Genomic DNA, 16,590 nt, shown 5'->3' with positions numbered 1-16,590 from the left:
TTATTGATCTTGTTTCCTACAAATCAGATATACTTTATTTTATGACATATTACATATACATATTTTTTTGTCTCATAACTGTAAAATTATTTGAAGTAGTTTTTGTTTCTGTAACTTCTACAAATCTTTTGTCACAAATTTTCTAATGTGTATAAAATCAGAATAATGAATATGTACAGATGTTTTAGGTAATGGAATACCTACACTTTCACCTGGATTAAGCCCTTTCTAGACTGCCAGGTTGGCCAGTAACTCCTCTATTTCTCTACACAATGGCTTCCTGGGATTTCTTTCTAGAAACTTCTTCAGAGCTTCAATGCTTTTATCTCGTAAGTGGGATTGTTGTGGTATCGCTGCTGCCTTCATGTGATATTCTATCGCCTTGTTGTTATCTTTTCGATTGAATTTTAAATATTTTTCATAGCTGTGGTAAAGCAGCTGTTTTCCTGCAGGTTCCAGTTCGGTCGTTAGGAGTTCCTGGTAAGTCTTCTCTGCTTGAGGCAGGTCATGATTTGACTTTGCGTATATATTTGCGAGGGCTATTTTATTTAGAAGTGACCCATCAGGGTAAAGAGAAATCACTTCCTTATGGAGACTGACCGCTCTGTCCATCTTGCTTTGCTCCACAGGATTTTGTGAGAGGATCCTCCATTCATAGCAGAGAGCAGCACACCACTTCAGGTAACGTACATGTGGATGTTTTTCCAGAGCCTTCTCTGCCAAATCAATAGCTCTATCAAGAGATATGTGTTTACTGTAAATCCACAATAACTTTTTCATACCACTGTAGCTGCTGACAGGATTCTCCAAAACCTTTCTGGCTAACTCACGTGCTTCATCTTCTATTCTTTCTCCTTTCCTAGCACGCTGCTCGAGTTCGAGAACAGCAAGGTACAAATTCTTTGCATCATGTTCCTTGGCCATTCCCATTTTCCCAGTGATGTCTCCCTCCACTGATTCGGCGCTGTACTTATAAGGATTCACTAATGCTATCACATAGCTAGTGTTCCATTCCACTATGTCCGGCTGCATCCTGATGGCTCTTTGGAAGTAATCTATGACCAGCACCTTTTTGTCTTTGCCGAACTTCATCAGGGTCCAGGCTTTTTCAGCGTAGATCTCTGGATGGAGCTCGTCCTGGGATGGGGATGGGCATTCTTTCAGCAGGGTGTCGACCTTTGACAGGTAAGTCTGACTCTCTGCTTGTTCTCCCAGCTGGTGGTGCAGCCAAGCCAGGTTCCCGTAGTTCACCACCAACCAGGGACCTTCATCTAAGACGGGGTTTCTTGACTGGCGGAAGGCCTCTGTGGCCTTGTTGAGGAAACACCGGGCGTCATCAGTCAAGCCCAGCTTGCAGTGTATGTATCCCTGCAGGTTGTAAATGTGACCCAGCCAGCTGTTTCCCTCCTCTGTGCCGATGTCCTCCAGTTTGTCCCTGAGACGGAAAAGCTCGGCCCTTCTGGTGTCGATGTCCCAGGTGAAGTGGCACTGCAGGGCCTTCAGTTTGGCCTCCAGTGTTGACTGACTCTGAGCATCACTGATGGAGAATAAAAACAACTAATATTAGAACACATCATCAGCATGTTAATATAATATGCTGTGAAGCTTGATATGCTTGAGTAACGTGTGTTCATCAAGTGTGGAAGAAGGGATGGAAGAAATTAATAAGGAGAATTGGGAGGACAGCCAGGAGGGAACGAAGGAAGAGTGAAGGAACGATGGAGGAAAGAAATTGAGTAAACCAAAATACAAAATTACTCAAAGTAGTGTGTAAGCAAATCTCACAATAAGTGATCATTATGTGAGTAATTCTGCACATCATACGTCAGAGGTCACTGTAAGGTCTAGAGGGAGACACTAAGTGGTGCTTCATATGTACCAAGTTGTACCCATGGTCTGCTTGAGTATAATTTAATGCACAGTAAATCTATAATTGCATTGACCTCTGCCAGTCTCAGTCTCTTTTTGACTCTTTGAAGTTCTTTGTAATATTTAATAAATTAAATGTTGTGGAAGACCTGAAGTTTCCACTGGCCTAGCAATCCAAAACTACCGTGACAAAAGTAGAGTCTTCACTTTTTACACAATTCATCTTTGAAAGTTTTCAAACAAAAAAGAAAATTAAAATGTATTACTTTAAAAGAAAATAGATGGATTTAGCATTATATCCCTGGCTGTGTGGGATTCGTTATAATAATAACAGAGAAAAGTTCATCCCAAAGAAATAAGAGTTCTGCTGTTTTTGACTGAAACCAAAGAGGGATGAAAGTAAACGAGTAAGAACGAAAAGAAAGTTGAAAAAATGAAGAAAGGAAGTAATGGTTCAACAGTCATCAGTGATAAAAAAATATTGTCATTGACTTGTAGGATCCATAATGTTAATATTTTGGGTTCTGATGCCATAAAACAAGACTTTACTTAATGACACGCAATCCTATACTAATAATGATTGTATTATTGGTGATGTATTGTTTGTTCATGCAGTTATATGAAATAAAGAAGCAGCTACTCACCTCATTATTCAGCAGTTTCCTCAACTCAGTAGTTCTCTAAATATCAGTCTGAAGCAGCTTTTGGGTTCACTGACATGAAATCAACAGCCGTTGTCCAACTTCTGCTTTGCTGTGAATAATCTGACATTGATCACAAGTTTTTATATGTTCATACTGACGCTGAAGGTTATTTATAGATGTGGGATGCAAAAGCTGTGGGAACGCTACAGATCAAGTTCTATTGCATTCCTTTAGTATTGTTGTAGGAACCTGTACGTTTCGATTTTCCTAAGTTTCTATTTCATTTACTCTTGTTGTAGAACTGACTCAGTTTCTATATCTGTAAGTTTCTATTGAATAGAGGCATGTACTCCCTTTTCTTGAAGGACTTCTTTTATGATCATAACACGGTTTTATTAGATATTGACTGCCATGCTGCTGTTTAATGCTCTAAGCACAGTGATGCGTTTTTAATGATAATTTCGCTGCAGATTTTGCAGCTCCATTCAGTGCTTATTGTTTTATTACCAAATATAGCAATGGAAATTATATATGTAATGTCATGTCATGTATTTGACAAGTCTCGACCAAATACCTGCTGTCATGGCGAGGTCTTGCCATCCCTCTAACCAAAGACCCTGGATGAACAAAGATATTTGAAAAACTGAAAAAAGAATGTCAAAGAGCTGAATGTAAATGGGAAAAGTCTCAACTTCAGCTTCATTGTCTCCACATGAGGATGTTATCATTTCCATATGTTATTGATAAAGAGTGACGGAGCCTCCTACTTTTCAAATCTAGCAAAACTCAAGATTTCTCTTTTACACCATCAACAGTTTGGTGAACTCTACCTCAGCCACTCGTACCACCTCTGTAGAGGACTGAGACAAGTTCTTGAAATATTTTGTTGTAAAGATAGAAAACATCAAAGCATCAGTTAGTCTGCTGCCTTACTTCTATTTCCCCCAGAGGCCTCTTCCATGCTGTTTATGGAGTTTGCCTCCATTTCGATTATGGATGTGGTCAAACATTAATCTGTCTTCTTGTTAATTTGATATTCGTCCTTCCAAATTGTTCAGAAAGATTTTTGGAGCCTCTTTGCTTCTCAGCATTATGAACGAGTCTCTTATCTGTTGTGGTCACAGACCATTTCAGTGTCTATATATAGCCTGTCATTAAGTAACCTGGCATAGATTCAAAACCACCCCATAACTGTTATCCTTTATCAAATTACATTAGTTTTTGTTTTTATGCAGTAAAGGTGGTTGAATAATATTCAGCTTGAATAAAAACTGATATCTTCTAAGGAATACTAAGTCTAGCTCCAGGAAAATCAATCAACTCAATGATTTGTCTGTTAGGACAGATAAATAATTGTGATTAAATAACGGATGCGAACGGAAACAGGAAAATAGTCGCAGTTGAAACTACATAAAATAAATTACAACGAAACAAACTTTTGTTTCCTAACTCTACAGATCTCCACTGACTCACTGATAATAAAAACAGATAAATGAAACAAAACAAAAACCTGTCTGGGAACATTATTCTTACCTGTAGAAAAACAAAAGTACACACAATCAACCACACCTAAGGCCTGTGTTCAGACCATAGACTGTATATAAGAAATGGACGTAACATCAGTGACATCACCCATTGGTTAGTGGACTGCTGCTCGGAAGCCAATAGTTTCGGATCTGGGCAACGCCAACTTGAAAATTTCCGGTGCATGCTGGGAAAAATAAAAACACGGATTCTACTTATATGGGCATCAGGAGGAGCATGAGGCTCCCTCCTGAACCTGTGAACCAATCAACCTGTCAATCACGACGTAGCCACGCCCTAATGCATACCCTGCTTTATCGTCACATATAAAATCAGGGAGGCCAAAATGTCCCAAATGAACATCATACTGCATTGAAGAAGGCTTTAAACTAGCGATTGAGACCATAAACACATTTTGAAAACGTTTACTGAGGTTAGAAATCAAGTGAGAAGTTGGTGAATTCTCCATTGACTTGTATAGAGACGGAAGTCCTTTTGACACCAAAACGGTCGCCCCCTGGTGGCCATTTGATAGAATGCAGTTTTAAGTTACTTCCGCGTTAGCATCATTTCAGAGGACCGGAACTTCCCGCCTGGTTCAGACGTGTGGTGCAGAGGTATTTTATTAATCTCCTAGTTACTGAATAAGTACAAACAGTGCACCAAGACAAACGCACAGGTGACTAGTCATTGAACAGGGCTAGTGCCATGACATCCGAATTCCAATAAATGTTGCTATGGTGTCTCTTTGTGTCATGCTAATTTTCTTTTCTCCAGCTCTGTTATATTCACAAAAGGACAGTCACTGAGACAAGCAAGATTTTTACATGAACTCTCGAGTCTGAACGAAAGGAAACACATAAACGTGCCACCTGTAGCAGACACTAAGGCTAACTGAATTTGTATCTGTTTCTGTTGTAGCTCAGTAGATAAATAAAATGGTTCATGTCTGCAGGTTTCCAAGTTTAAAAAATGAAAAGATGCACACTGTGCAGTTTTAATGGACTATACTGCTGGACAATAGAGACTTAACTACTGTAATTCCTCACAGTTATGTGTTAGAATCACATTTTTCTTACCGTGTGGAGCTGAATGTTTGATCCACTCGGCCTCGCTCTTTTCAGCCAGTTGGTTTCATGGAGGTGAAAGAACGACAGTGTTGATGAACACAGTAAATCCGTTTGTAGTAGTGACACAGAGGGATTACTCTCATCTGTGGACACTTCTAGATTTGATCTGATCATATTTCTAATGATCGGATCAATGTGACCCCCATCTTGGTCCACGGACAAATGACTTTAAACTTGCAGCCAGAAACTCAGGTGTTTTCTACAGACTTTAGTATTACAGCACAACACTTTTATAAAATACATTTTATAAGATAGTTTTGATGTAGATTTTTGTTTTCTTTTGCTTAGATGATGAAATTTCAATTTTGTATTATATTTTTCCTAATGTGTTTGGAACTGTTTGGTTCTGTAAAGTGTTATAAAGAACTATGTAAACTGGTGCTAATCAATGAGAGGTAAATGGACTGTATTATATAGCTCTTTTCTAGTCGTTATGACCACTCAAACTTTTACACTATGTCCCACTCACACACTGATGACAGGAGCTGCCACACAGAGTACCAACCTGCTCATCAGGAGGAAACTAACCATTCTTACACATTCATTCACCGTTGGCGAAGCAACTGGAGCAATTTTCCCAAGGACACATTGACATGTGGACTGGAGGAGCCGGGAATCGAACCGCCAATCTTCCAATCAGCTGTGGACACTTCTAGATTTAATCTGATCATATTTCTAATGATCATCAATGTGACCCCCATCTTGGACAACTGACAATTTTATTCAAATATATTTTACAAGATAGTTTTAATGTAGATTTTTATTTTGTTTTGTTCAGATAATGAAATGTCATTGTTGTATTATATATTTTTTGTTTTTGTTTTGTTCTGTAAAGTTTTATAAAGAACTGTGTAAATTGGTACTAATCAATGAGAATGAGTTCAATTAGCACACTAACATTTAATTAATTCCATTTGATGATTTACTTGAGTTTGAGTAGCTGAAAACACAAAAATGTGAAATCCTTCTATTTACAAAAGGATACAGTTGAACATTAATGAAGAATAAAGTTTTAAATATTTAATAAATCTTCCATCACATTTAAATGGAGCTTTTCTTAAAGGAAGTTGCCGTTTCCTCACCATAATTATGAGCATATTAAACAGTTATTAACAGGAAACATCTTGAGAAAATATGTAGAAAATAGTAAAATAAAGTGTTTGAAAACACAACATGAAATACTGAATCTTTAAAACATTTAGTTTCTTTTAGAGTTTTTAAATTAAATGTTAGCTGTAAGTTCCCATAGTTGTAGTTTGACGTCCATCAGTGGTTTGTGAACAGTGTTGCAAAACTGTAGAGAACATTTCTTATAAATTAATCAACAAAACAAACTTTAAGATTTTACAGTGTTTATTTAATAGAATCAGTATAATGAACAAGTTTCTACTTACACAATCAGTTTCACTTTGTGATTATATTCAGGTTATACATCATATTAATCATTATTACAGAGAGTTGTTTTTCACTACGACACACTTACAGCAAAGCAGATTTCATAAAGAGTGCATTATGTTCTTATTCAAACTTTAAATATAGTGCAAAGAAAAACACCCAACAAACCAGAAAAAAGTCATCACTGTGGTTATTATTGAGTCCAGGTGTTAAAATAGAACATGTGATCAGACTCTATCAGCATCAGTAATGTAACCCACAGGATTATAGTAATAATATTTTAACATGTTTACAATGCATTTTATTTCAAACCCCATCTCAGTCCTATCAATTATTTATCTTGTTTCCTACAAATAGGATATACTTTATTTTATGACATATTACATATACATATTTTTTTGTCTCATAAATGTAAAATTATTTGAAGTAGTTTTTGTTTCTGTAACTTCTACAAATCTTTTGTCACAAATTTTCTAATGTGTATAAAATCAGAATAATGAATATGTACAGATGTTTTAGGTAATGGAATACCTACACTTTCACCCAGATTAAGCCCTTTCTAGACTTTCAGGTTGGACAGGAACTTCTCTATTTCTCTACACAATGGGCTCCCTGGGTTTCTTGATAGAAACGTCTTCAGAGCTTCGATGCTTTTCTCTCGAAAGTAGGGTAGTTGTGGTATCGCTGCTGCCTTCATGTGATATTCTATCGCCTTGTTGTTATCTTTTCGATTGAATTTTAAATATTTTGCATAGCAGTGGTAAAGCAGCTGTTTTTCTGCAGGTTCCAGGTTGGTTGTTAGGAGCTCCTGGTAAGTCTTCTCTGCTTGAGGCAGGCCATGATTTGACTTTGCGTATATATTTGCGAGGGCTATTTTCTTCACAAGTGATGATGATGGATTAGGGTAAAGAGAAATCACTTCCTTATGGAGACTGACCGCTCTGTCTATCTTGCTTTGCTCCACAGGATTTTGTGAGAGGATCCTCCATTCATAGCAGAGAGCAGCACACCACTTCAGGTAACGTTCATCTGGATGTTTTGCCAGAGCCTCCTCTGCCAAATCAATAGCTCTATCAAGAGATATGTGTTTACTGTAAATCCACAATAACACTTTGATACCACTGTAGCTGCTGACAGGATTCTCCAAAACCTTTCTGGCTAACTCACGTGCTTCATCTTCTATTCTTTCTCCTTTCCTAGCACGCTGCTCGAGTTCGAGAACAGCAAGGTAGAAATTCTCTGCATCATGTTCCTTGGCCATTCTCATTTTCTCCATGATGTCTCCCTCCACTGATTCGGCGCTGTACTTATAAGGATTCACTAATGCAATCACATAGCTGGTGTGCCATTCCACCATGTCCGGCTGCATTCTGATGGCTCTCTGGAAGTAATCTGCAGCCATCACCGTTTTGTCTTTGCCGAACTTCATCAGGGTCCAGGCTTTTTCAGCGTAGATCTCTGGATGGAGCTTGTCCTTGGATGGAGATGGGTATTCTTTCAGCAGGGTGTCGACCTTTGACAGGTAAGTCTGACTCTCTGCTTTTTCTCCCAGGTGATGATGCACCCAAGCCAGGTTCCCGTAGTTCACCACCAACCAGGGACCTTCATCTGAAACCTTTCTTGCCCCGTGGAAGGCCTCTGTGGCTTTGTTGAAGAAACGCTGAGCCTCTTCAGTGAAACGCCGTTTCACTGAAGAGTTTTCATTTAAGCCCAGCTGGTAGTGAATGTATCCCTGCAGGTTGTAAATGTGACCCAGCCAGCTTTTCCCATCATCTGTGCCGATGTCCTCCAGTTTGTCCCTGAGACGGAAAAGTTCGGCCCTTCTGGTGTCGATGTCCCAGGTGAAGTGGCACTGCAGGGCCTTCAGTTTGGCCTCCAGTGTTGACTGACTCTGAGCATCACTGATGGAGAATAAAAACAACTAATATTAGAACACATCATCAGCATGTTAATATAATATGCTGTGAAGCTTGATATGCTTGAGTAACGTGTGTTCATCATGTGTGGAAGAAGGAATGGAAGAAATTGATAAGGAGCATTGGGAGGACAGCCAGGAGGGAACGAAGGAAGAGTGAAGGAACAATGGAGGAAAGAAATTGAGTAAACCAAAATACAAAATTACTCAAAGTAGTGTGTAAGCAAATCTGACAATAAGTGATCATTATGTGAGTAATTCTGCACATCATACTTCAGAGGTCACTGTAAGGTCTAGAGGGAGACACTAAGTGGTGCTTCATATGTACCAAGTTTTTGCTGCACAAAATAATTTCTCCACACAGAAATCTGATAAAAACCTGATAGCTGCCGACATCAAAGGGATCAGGATGTAGGGAGTATGTCTGAAGCGCTTCAATGTTTGTTAGAAGCAGTCCAACAGGAAAGGGCAACAATTTGCATTAGATCTAATCAGATGAATAGTATCTGTGGATTACTGAGAATGAATTTGAATATCAAGGCTCTCATGTGTCATTTCTTTTATTAGTTACCTTAAGTTCATAAATAATGGTGTCAAAAAATAGACAATGTCCCACTGGAGGATGAGGGGTCAGTGTAGGCAGTCTGAAAATAATAACTAATGGTGAAAATTCCCAGAAATATGGAAATAAGGAAGCACCCAAGGATGAAGTCCCACCTTAATGGGACAGAGGAAAAGCAATAAAAGAAAATGTATTTTGGATGTAACTTTAACGCCGGTTCTATGGACCCGCCTTGGTCTGATTGAGTATAATTTAATGCACAGTAAATCTATAATTGCATTGACCTCTGCCAGTCTCAGTCTCTTTTTGACTCTTTGAAGTTCTTTGTAATATTTAATAAATTAAATGTTTTGGAAGACCTGAAGTTTCCACTGGCCTAGCTGAGCAATCCAAAACTACCGTTACAAAAGTAGTCTTCACTTTTTACACAATTCATCTTTGAAAGTTTTCAAACAAAAAAGAAAATTAAAATGTATTACTTTAAAAGAAAATAGATGGATTCAGCATTATATCCCTGGCTGTGTGGGATTCGTTATAAAAATAACAGAGAAAAGTTCATCCCAAAGAAATAAGAGTTCTGCTGTTTTTGACTGAAACCAAAGAGGGATGAAAGTAAACGAGTAAGAACGAAAAGAAAGTTGAAGAAATGAAGAAAGGAAGTAATGGTTCAACAGTCATCAGTGATAAAAAATATTGTCATTGACTTGTAGGATCCATAATGTTAATATTTTGGGTTCTGATGCCATAAAACAAGACTTTACTTAATGACACGTAATCCTATACTAATAATGATTGTATTATTGGTGATGTATTGTTTGTTCATGCAGTTATATGAAATAAAGAAGCAGCTACTCACCTCATTATTCTGCAGTTTCCTCAACTCAGTAGTTCTCTAAATATCAGTCCGAAGCAGCTTTTGGGTTCACTGACATGAAATTAGCAGCCGTTGTCCAACTTCTGCTTTGCTGTGAATAATCTGACATTTATCGCAATTTTTTTACGTTCATAATGACGCTGAAGGTTAATTTTAGACGTGGGATGCAAAAGCTGTGGGAACGATACAGATCATGTTTTGTTGTAGGAACCTGTACGTTTCGATTTTCCTAAGTTTCTATTTCCTTTACTCTTGTTGTAGAACTGACTCAGTTTCTATATCTGTAAGTTTCTATTGAATAGAGGCATGTACTCCCTTTTCTTGAAGGACTTCTTTTATAATCATAACACGGTTTTATTAGATATTGACTGCCATGCTGCTGTTTAATGCTCTAAGCACAGTGATGCGTTTTTAATGATAATTTTGCTGCAGATTTTGCAGCTCCATTCAGTGCTTGTTGTTTTATTACCAAGTATAGCAATGGAAATTATACATGTAATGCCATGTCATGTATTTGACAAGTCTCGACCAAATACCTGCTGTCATGGCGAGGTCTTGTCATCCCTCTAACCAAAGATCCTGGATGAACAAAGATATTTGAAAAACTGAAAAGCGAATGTCAATGTTTTTCCTAATGTGTTTGGAACTGTTTGGTTCTGTAAAGTGTCATAAAGAACTATGTAAACTGGTGCTAATCAATGAGAGGTAAATGGACTGTATTATATAGCACTTTTCTAGTCGTTATGACCACTCAAACTTTTACACTATGTCCCATTCACCCATTCACACACTGATGACAGGAGCTACCACACAGGGTACCAACCTACTCATCAGGAGGAAACTAACCATTCTTACACATTCATACACCGTTGGCGAAGCAACTGGAGCAATTTGCCCAAGGACACATTGACATGTGGACTGGAGGAGCCGGGAACGAACCGCTAATCTGTGGACGACAGCGCTACCTCCTGAGCCACAGCTGCCCCACTGAGGATATTCAATCACTAACATTTAATTTATTCCATTAAATGTATTCCAGTTTGACGTCCATCAGTGTTTTGTGAGCAGTGCTGCAAAACTGTAGAGAACATGAATTTCTTATAAATAAAGCAACAAAACAACTTTAAGATTTTATAGTGTTTATTTAATAGAATCAGCACAAGTACAAGTTTCTCCTCACACCGGTTATACATCATTTTAATCATCACATTTCCTGTTAGAGTTGTTTTTCACTACAACAAATTTAAAGCAAAACACATTTCATAAAGAGTGCATTATGTTCTTATACAAACTTTAAATATAGTGCAAAGAAAAAAACCAACAAACCAGACAAAAGTCATCACTGGTTATATGTTTCCAGGTATTACAATACAACATGTGATCAGACTCCATCAGCATCAGTGATTTTTAACATGTGAACAGTGCATTATTTTTCACTATCCCAGCCCATCCCAGTGCTATTAATGATTTATCTTGTTTCCTATAAATCAGATATACATTATTACTGCTGATCATTTAAAAGTGCAAATTGATAGTTTTAATGTCATCAACAAATAATCATACATGACTTGTTTCTAAACCTTTTTTCTACTTTCTCTGTATTCAGGTGTTTAATTCTCTGTTATTTTGTTTAGTAAAAAATGGAAATATTCTCATAGCTAATGATCTAGCTTCATCACTAACAAGACAGTAATTTCACACAGTTTATTCATAACATGTATTTGAACCACTGACTATTTTGTATGTCTTGCAAAATTATTTGAAGTAGTATTTGTTTCTGTAAATTTCTCCCGTAGGTTTGTCTAATTTATATAAAATCAGAATAATGAATATGTACAGATGTTTTAGGTAATGGAATACACTTTGATCTGGATTTAAGATCTCTCAATTTCCAGATTGGTTAGGAACTCCTCTATATCTCTACACATTTGTTTCTCTAATCTTCCTCAGAGCTTTGATGCTGTTCTCTCGAAAGTATGATTGCTGTTGTATCTCTACTGCCTTCTTGTGATATTCTATTGACCTGTGGGTATCTTGTCGAGCAGCGTTTAAATATTTTGCGTAGCCGTTGTAAAGCAGCTGTTTTCCTGCAGCTTCTAGATCCATTTCTAGCAGCTCCTGGTAAATCTGCTCAGCTTTAGCAAGACCCTGATTTGACTTTGCATATACATTTGCGAGATCTATTTTCTTTACAAGTGACGCATGAGGATAAAGAGAAATCACTTCCTTATGGAGACTGACTGCTCTGTCTATCATGCTTTGCTTTGCGGGACTATCTCTGGAGAAAAGGATCTTCCATTTGTAGCAGAGAGCAGCACACCTCTTCAGGTAACGTTCATCTGGATGTTTTTCCAGAGCCTCCTCTGCCAAATCTATAGCTTCATCAACAGATATGTGTTTACTGTAAACCCTTAATAATGTTTTCATTCCACTGTAGCTGCTGACAGGATTCTTCAAAACCTTTCTGGCTAACTCACGTGCTTCATCTTCAATTCTTTCTCCTTTCATAGCACGCTGCTCGAGTTCGAGAGCAGCAAGGTACAAATTCTCCGGATCCTGATCTTTGGCCATTCTCATTTTCTCCAGGATCTCTTCCTCCTGTGGTTTGTCACAGTTCTTTAAATCATTCAGTAATACCATCACATGACTAGTGTACCATTCCACCATGTCCGGCTGCATTCTGATGGCTCTCTGGAAGCAATCTGCGACCATCACCTTTTTGTCTTTGCCGAACTTCATCAGGGTCCAGGCCTTTTCAGCGTAGATCTCTGGATGGAGCTCGTCCTGGGATGGAGATGGGTTTTCTCTCAGCAGGGTGTCGACCTTTGACAGGTAAGTCTGACTCTCTGCCTGTTCTCCCAGCTGGTGGTGCAGCCAAGCCAGGTTCCCATAGTTCACCACCAACCAGGGACCTTCATCTGAAACCTTTCTTGCCCGGCGGAAGGCTTCTGTGGCTTTGCTGAAGAAACGCCGAGAATTTTCAATAAAGCCCAGCTGGTAGTGAATGTATCCCTGCAGGTTGTAAATGTGACCCAGCCAGTTGTTCCCATCATCTGTGCCGATGTCCTCCAGTCTGTCCCTGAGACGGAAAAGGTTGGACCTGCTGGTGTCGATGTCCCAGGTGAAGTGGCACTGCAAGGCCTTCAGTTTGGCCTCCAGTGTTGACTGACTCTGAGCAGCACTGATGGAGAATAAAAACGATTAATATTAAAACACATCATTGTCATGTTAATATAATATGCTGCAAGGCTTGATATATTTGAATAACGTGTTCATCTCATGCTGTCAGAAAGGCCACACTATTCAGAATAGGTTGATCTTTGATATTTTACACCAGTTTACACCATGTAAACAGAATATTCTTGTTTTAAATATGGCACTTTTAAATGGAAATGGTGGATGATGGAAATGATCGTCCCACATGATTCTTTGTCTTTTTCTCTTGTGTATTAATGCTTGTCTTTACATGGCACATATTCACTTTATTGCTATTCACCATACTTAGGATGACAGAAGGCTACAGTTACTTTATTTAGTTAATGATAGATATGGGATTTTAGTTAATTGAATGTTACTAATGAAGTGTCCAGTCATCTGCAATCAGGTGCCATGTCAATCTAAGGCCACTAGATGTCACTGTTGGTTTACTCAGTGAGATTACCCTGTTAAGATTTAGTTTGGTGAGAGAACAGAGTACTGAAACTAAGGTTTTACGTCATTGTTGGGTGGATACAATTATCTAAATGTTTATTTATTACTTATTCCATTTTTGTTATGTTAATGTTATCTCTTTTGATAGGTTTCCAGAGTTTACTAATCAGTAATCCGATTTTTATATTATTTCTTCTTTATTTGCCTCTGTTGAACCGCACCCACACATCAATAAAGAAGATAAATAACTCATCAGAGTCTCCAGTCTTGTGTCCTGACCAACACTCAGTGGCTTACAGCTGAACTTTGAGATCATTCATGTAAACCTCTGCAGGGAGGGAAAAAATAAAATGGAGCAATAAGCATTGAATGGAAAGGAAGGTAATAGGGAAGAAGTGAATGAGTGCATGGCTGGATGCCAAAATAAGTTTAAGGAGGGAGAAAGGGCTGATCAGTTATAGTAATATCCCATAAACCAAAAGAATGATTCAAATTATTTTTCATGTATTGCAGCCACTAATGACACCATGAATTGTGCATCAATTGTAACCGCTATTTGCTAATGATATGATGCCGTATAAACGTCCATAAAGTTTTGCAGCTGAGTGCTGTTTGCTCTTATTCTAAGTCTGACTGAGTGAGTGGAGAGGTTTCCACACAGCAGCCGAAACTATAACTCTCCAAACTGAGAAACAGGTAGCAGTAACTTTATTAACACCAGGTCTGTCAGGATCTTACTGTAATTATTGTTTGGGGATGTTTGGAATAAAGGAACTCTAAAGATGAATCCTGAGCTCTCTCAGCGCTGTCATGACATTTTTATTTTAGCTCAAAGTCAGAGATCAAACAAAAAACTCCATACCCACTTAACCCCAATGTCTGACTGAAGATTTCACCTTTGATATTCATTATCAATTCAATATCAGTCAAGCCTCAAAAGCAAGAGATAGCGAGAGCTGCATTCATCACTAGCTCTCTGAAGATGTTAATAATTTCACTCTATTTTTATCCTGATGGTCCGTGTTGAAAGGTAATATAGAATACATTTTAAATTAAGAAGGCAATAAAAGGAAAAGAGTAAATACAACAAGAGTAACAAAAGTAATGGAGGACTGCAGCACTGATTGATAATAAAAATGGCACCATTAACTTGTTAGATCCATAATGTTAATATTTTGGGTTCTAATGCTCTAAAAAAAGACATTTTATATATAATTTGAACTGCAGAAGCAGCTACTCACCTCATTATCCTGCTGTTTCTGTAAATATTAGTCTGAAGCAGCTTTTGGGTTCTCTGGCATACAATCAGTTGCTTTTATCCAACGTCTGCTTTGCTGGATGTGCTGTGATGTTGAGTTGTATATCCATAAAATGAATTTATTACGGGGCACAGTGCAACAATCTATGTTGATATGGCACTTGGCACTTGTTGACTTTCTGTTGGCCTTTGAACTTATTTTAAATTGCTATCCTCAGAAACTTTTCCTTCCTCCTTCCTTTCTGCAGCTTCACATTGCTCACTAAATCTGATGAGATTACTTAATGCAGATATTCAGTATTTCCTGTACACATAGGTAATGTCTTTGTGAAATCTCATTTTGTTTCATTTTGTGAATGAAGCCCTGATCCAAGGATCCATTGAGGTTTTTTTTTATGGTTGTGTTGTTCTGTAAAGTGTTATTAAGAACTATGTAAATTGCTACTAATCAATGAGAAAGAGTGGTCAGTCACTAACATTTGATGAATTCCATTTGATGATTTGTTGGACTTTGAATAGCTGAAAATGCAAAAATGTGAAATCTGTCTATAAGGATACAGTTGAACATGAGTGGAGAATACATTTAAATATTCAATAAATCTTCTTAAATTGAGCATTTCTTCATGGAAGTTTCAGTTCTCCTAGTATAATTATGAGCAAACAATTATTTCTAAGGAAACATCTTGAGAAAATATGTAGAAATTTGTAAAACGTTCAAGTGTTTGAAAACAGAACATAAAATATTAAATCTTGGGATCAACATTTTGTTTCTTTAAGACTTTCAATTTAATGTTAGCTGTAAGTTTCCATAATCGTAGTTTGACATCCATCAGTTTTATGTGCAGTGCTGCAGAACTTTAAATTAATCAACTAAACAAACTTAAAAATATTTTATAGTGCTCATTTAATAGTATGAGTGCAGTGTACAAGTATCTACTCACACAATGAGTTCCACTTTGTGGTTATATTCAGGTTATACATCATATTTAATCATTACATTTCAATTTCCTTTTTCATTATTGCAAAGCTTACAGCATGGCAGATTTCATATTTATTTAATTAATCCATTACTGAAACAGGTGGTCTCACTGAGATATGAATCTATTTAGTTTACACATACAAATAAACAGACAATAAATAATTCAGACATACATTTACACATTAAGAAAAAAATCTGCAAACATGATTGACAACACGCAAGTACAACCTTTAAAAAAGTTTGAATGAAATAAGAGAATAAACATTTAGATTTTTCTGATAATGTTAAAATATCCTGAGACCTGACATTAAAGGTGTCGTGTTTTAATGTATTTAACAAAGATAACTGAGCAGTTTTCCCAACAAGTCTACCATGCCGCTCCCTTCTGTCTGTTAAGGCAGACCATCCCACCTTTATGTCAGGAAGGCAGCGGTGAGTCAGAAATGTATCACCTGTTATACAGTAAAGTGCACTGTAATGCACAGAATCAAGAGGCTTTAGAGTGCAGGTATGCATGTATATAATCAAGCAAAGGCAAAACTGTATATTGTACTTTTTTTTTGTGACTAGCAAAAGAGAAACAAGATTTGCTTCTATACAGCCCAGAACCTTCTTACTATGAGGCAACAGTGCTAATCAATGCAGCATCGTGCTGCTATGATTAATAAGAGCGATCTGAAATATAAAGTGCATTATGTTCTTATACAAACTTTAAATACAGTGCTTAGAAAAAATAAATCAACAAACCAGGAGGACAGTAATCATTGTGGTTATAGATGAGTCCATCAA

The 16,590-nt window shown here is 37.5% G+C and overlaps 3 protein-coding genes across 3 annotated transcripts; all 3 read right to left on the bottom strand.

Annotated features, from left to right (window-relative positions):
- Window positions 1-228: 228 nt before the first annotated feature.
- LOC133985091 (interferon-induced protein with tetratricopeptide repeats 1B-like) lies at window positions 229-4,142 on the bottom strand. The gene is made up of 2 exons (XM_062424654.1): window positions 4,132-4,142; window positions 229-1,525 (listed from the first exon to the last, which is right to left on the bottom strand). The coding sequence occupies exons 1-2, from the start codon at window positions 4,140-4,142 to the stop codon at window positions 229-231; spliced, it is 1,308 nt and encodes a 435-aa protein (XP_062280638.1).
- A 2,979-nt stretch (window positions 4,143-7,121) lies between these two features.
- On the bottom strand, window positions 7,122-9,900 carry LOC133985296 (interferon-induced protein with tetratricopeptide repeats 1-like). The gene is made up of 2 exons (XM_062424891.1): window positions 9,896-9,900; window positions 7,122-8,463 (listed from the first exon to the last, which is right to left on the bottom strand). The coding sequence occupies exons 1-2, from the start codon at window positions 9,898-9,900 to the stop codon at window positions 7,122-7,124; spliced, it is 1,347 nt and encodes a 448-aa protein (XP_062280875.1).
- Window positions 9,901-11,787: 1,887 nt separating this feature from the next.
- LOC133985295 (interferon-induced protein with tetratricopeptide repeats 1-like) lies at window positions 11,788-14,818 on the bottom strand. Its single transcript, XM_062424890.1, is given in 3 exon segments — window positions 11,788-11,851; window positions 11,853-13,094; window positions 14,806-14,818. Coding segments are annotated over 3 exon segments (1,311 nt in total). The 5' UTR covers window positions 14,811-14,818.
- Window positions 14,819-16,590: the final 1,772 nt, after the last annotated feature.

The sequence above is a fragment of the Scomber scombrus genome, chromosome 8, assembly GCF_963691925.1.
Source record: "Scomber scombrus chromosome 8, fScoSco1.1, whole genome shotgun sequence".
NCBI lineage: Eukaryota > Metazoa > Chordata > Actinopteri > Scombriformes > Scombridae > Scomber > Scomber scombrus.
Note: the sequence above shows the minus strand (reverse complement) of the source record. Positions and strands in the feature narration are given on the sequence as shown.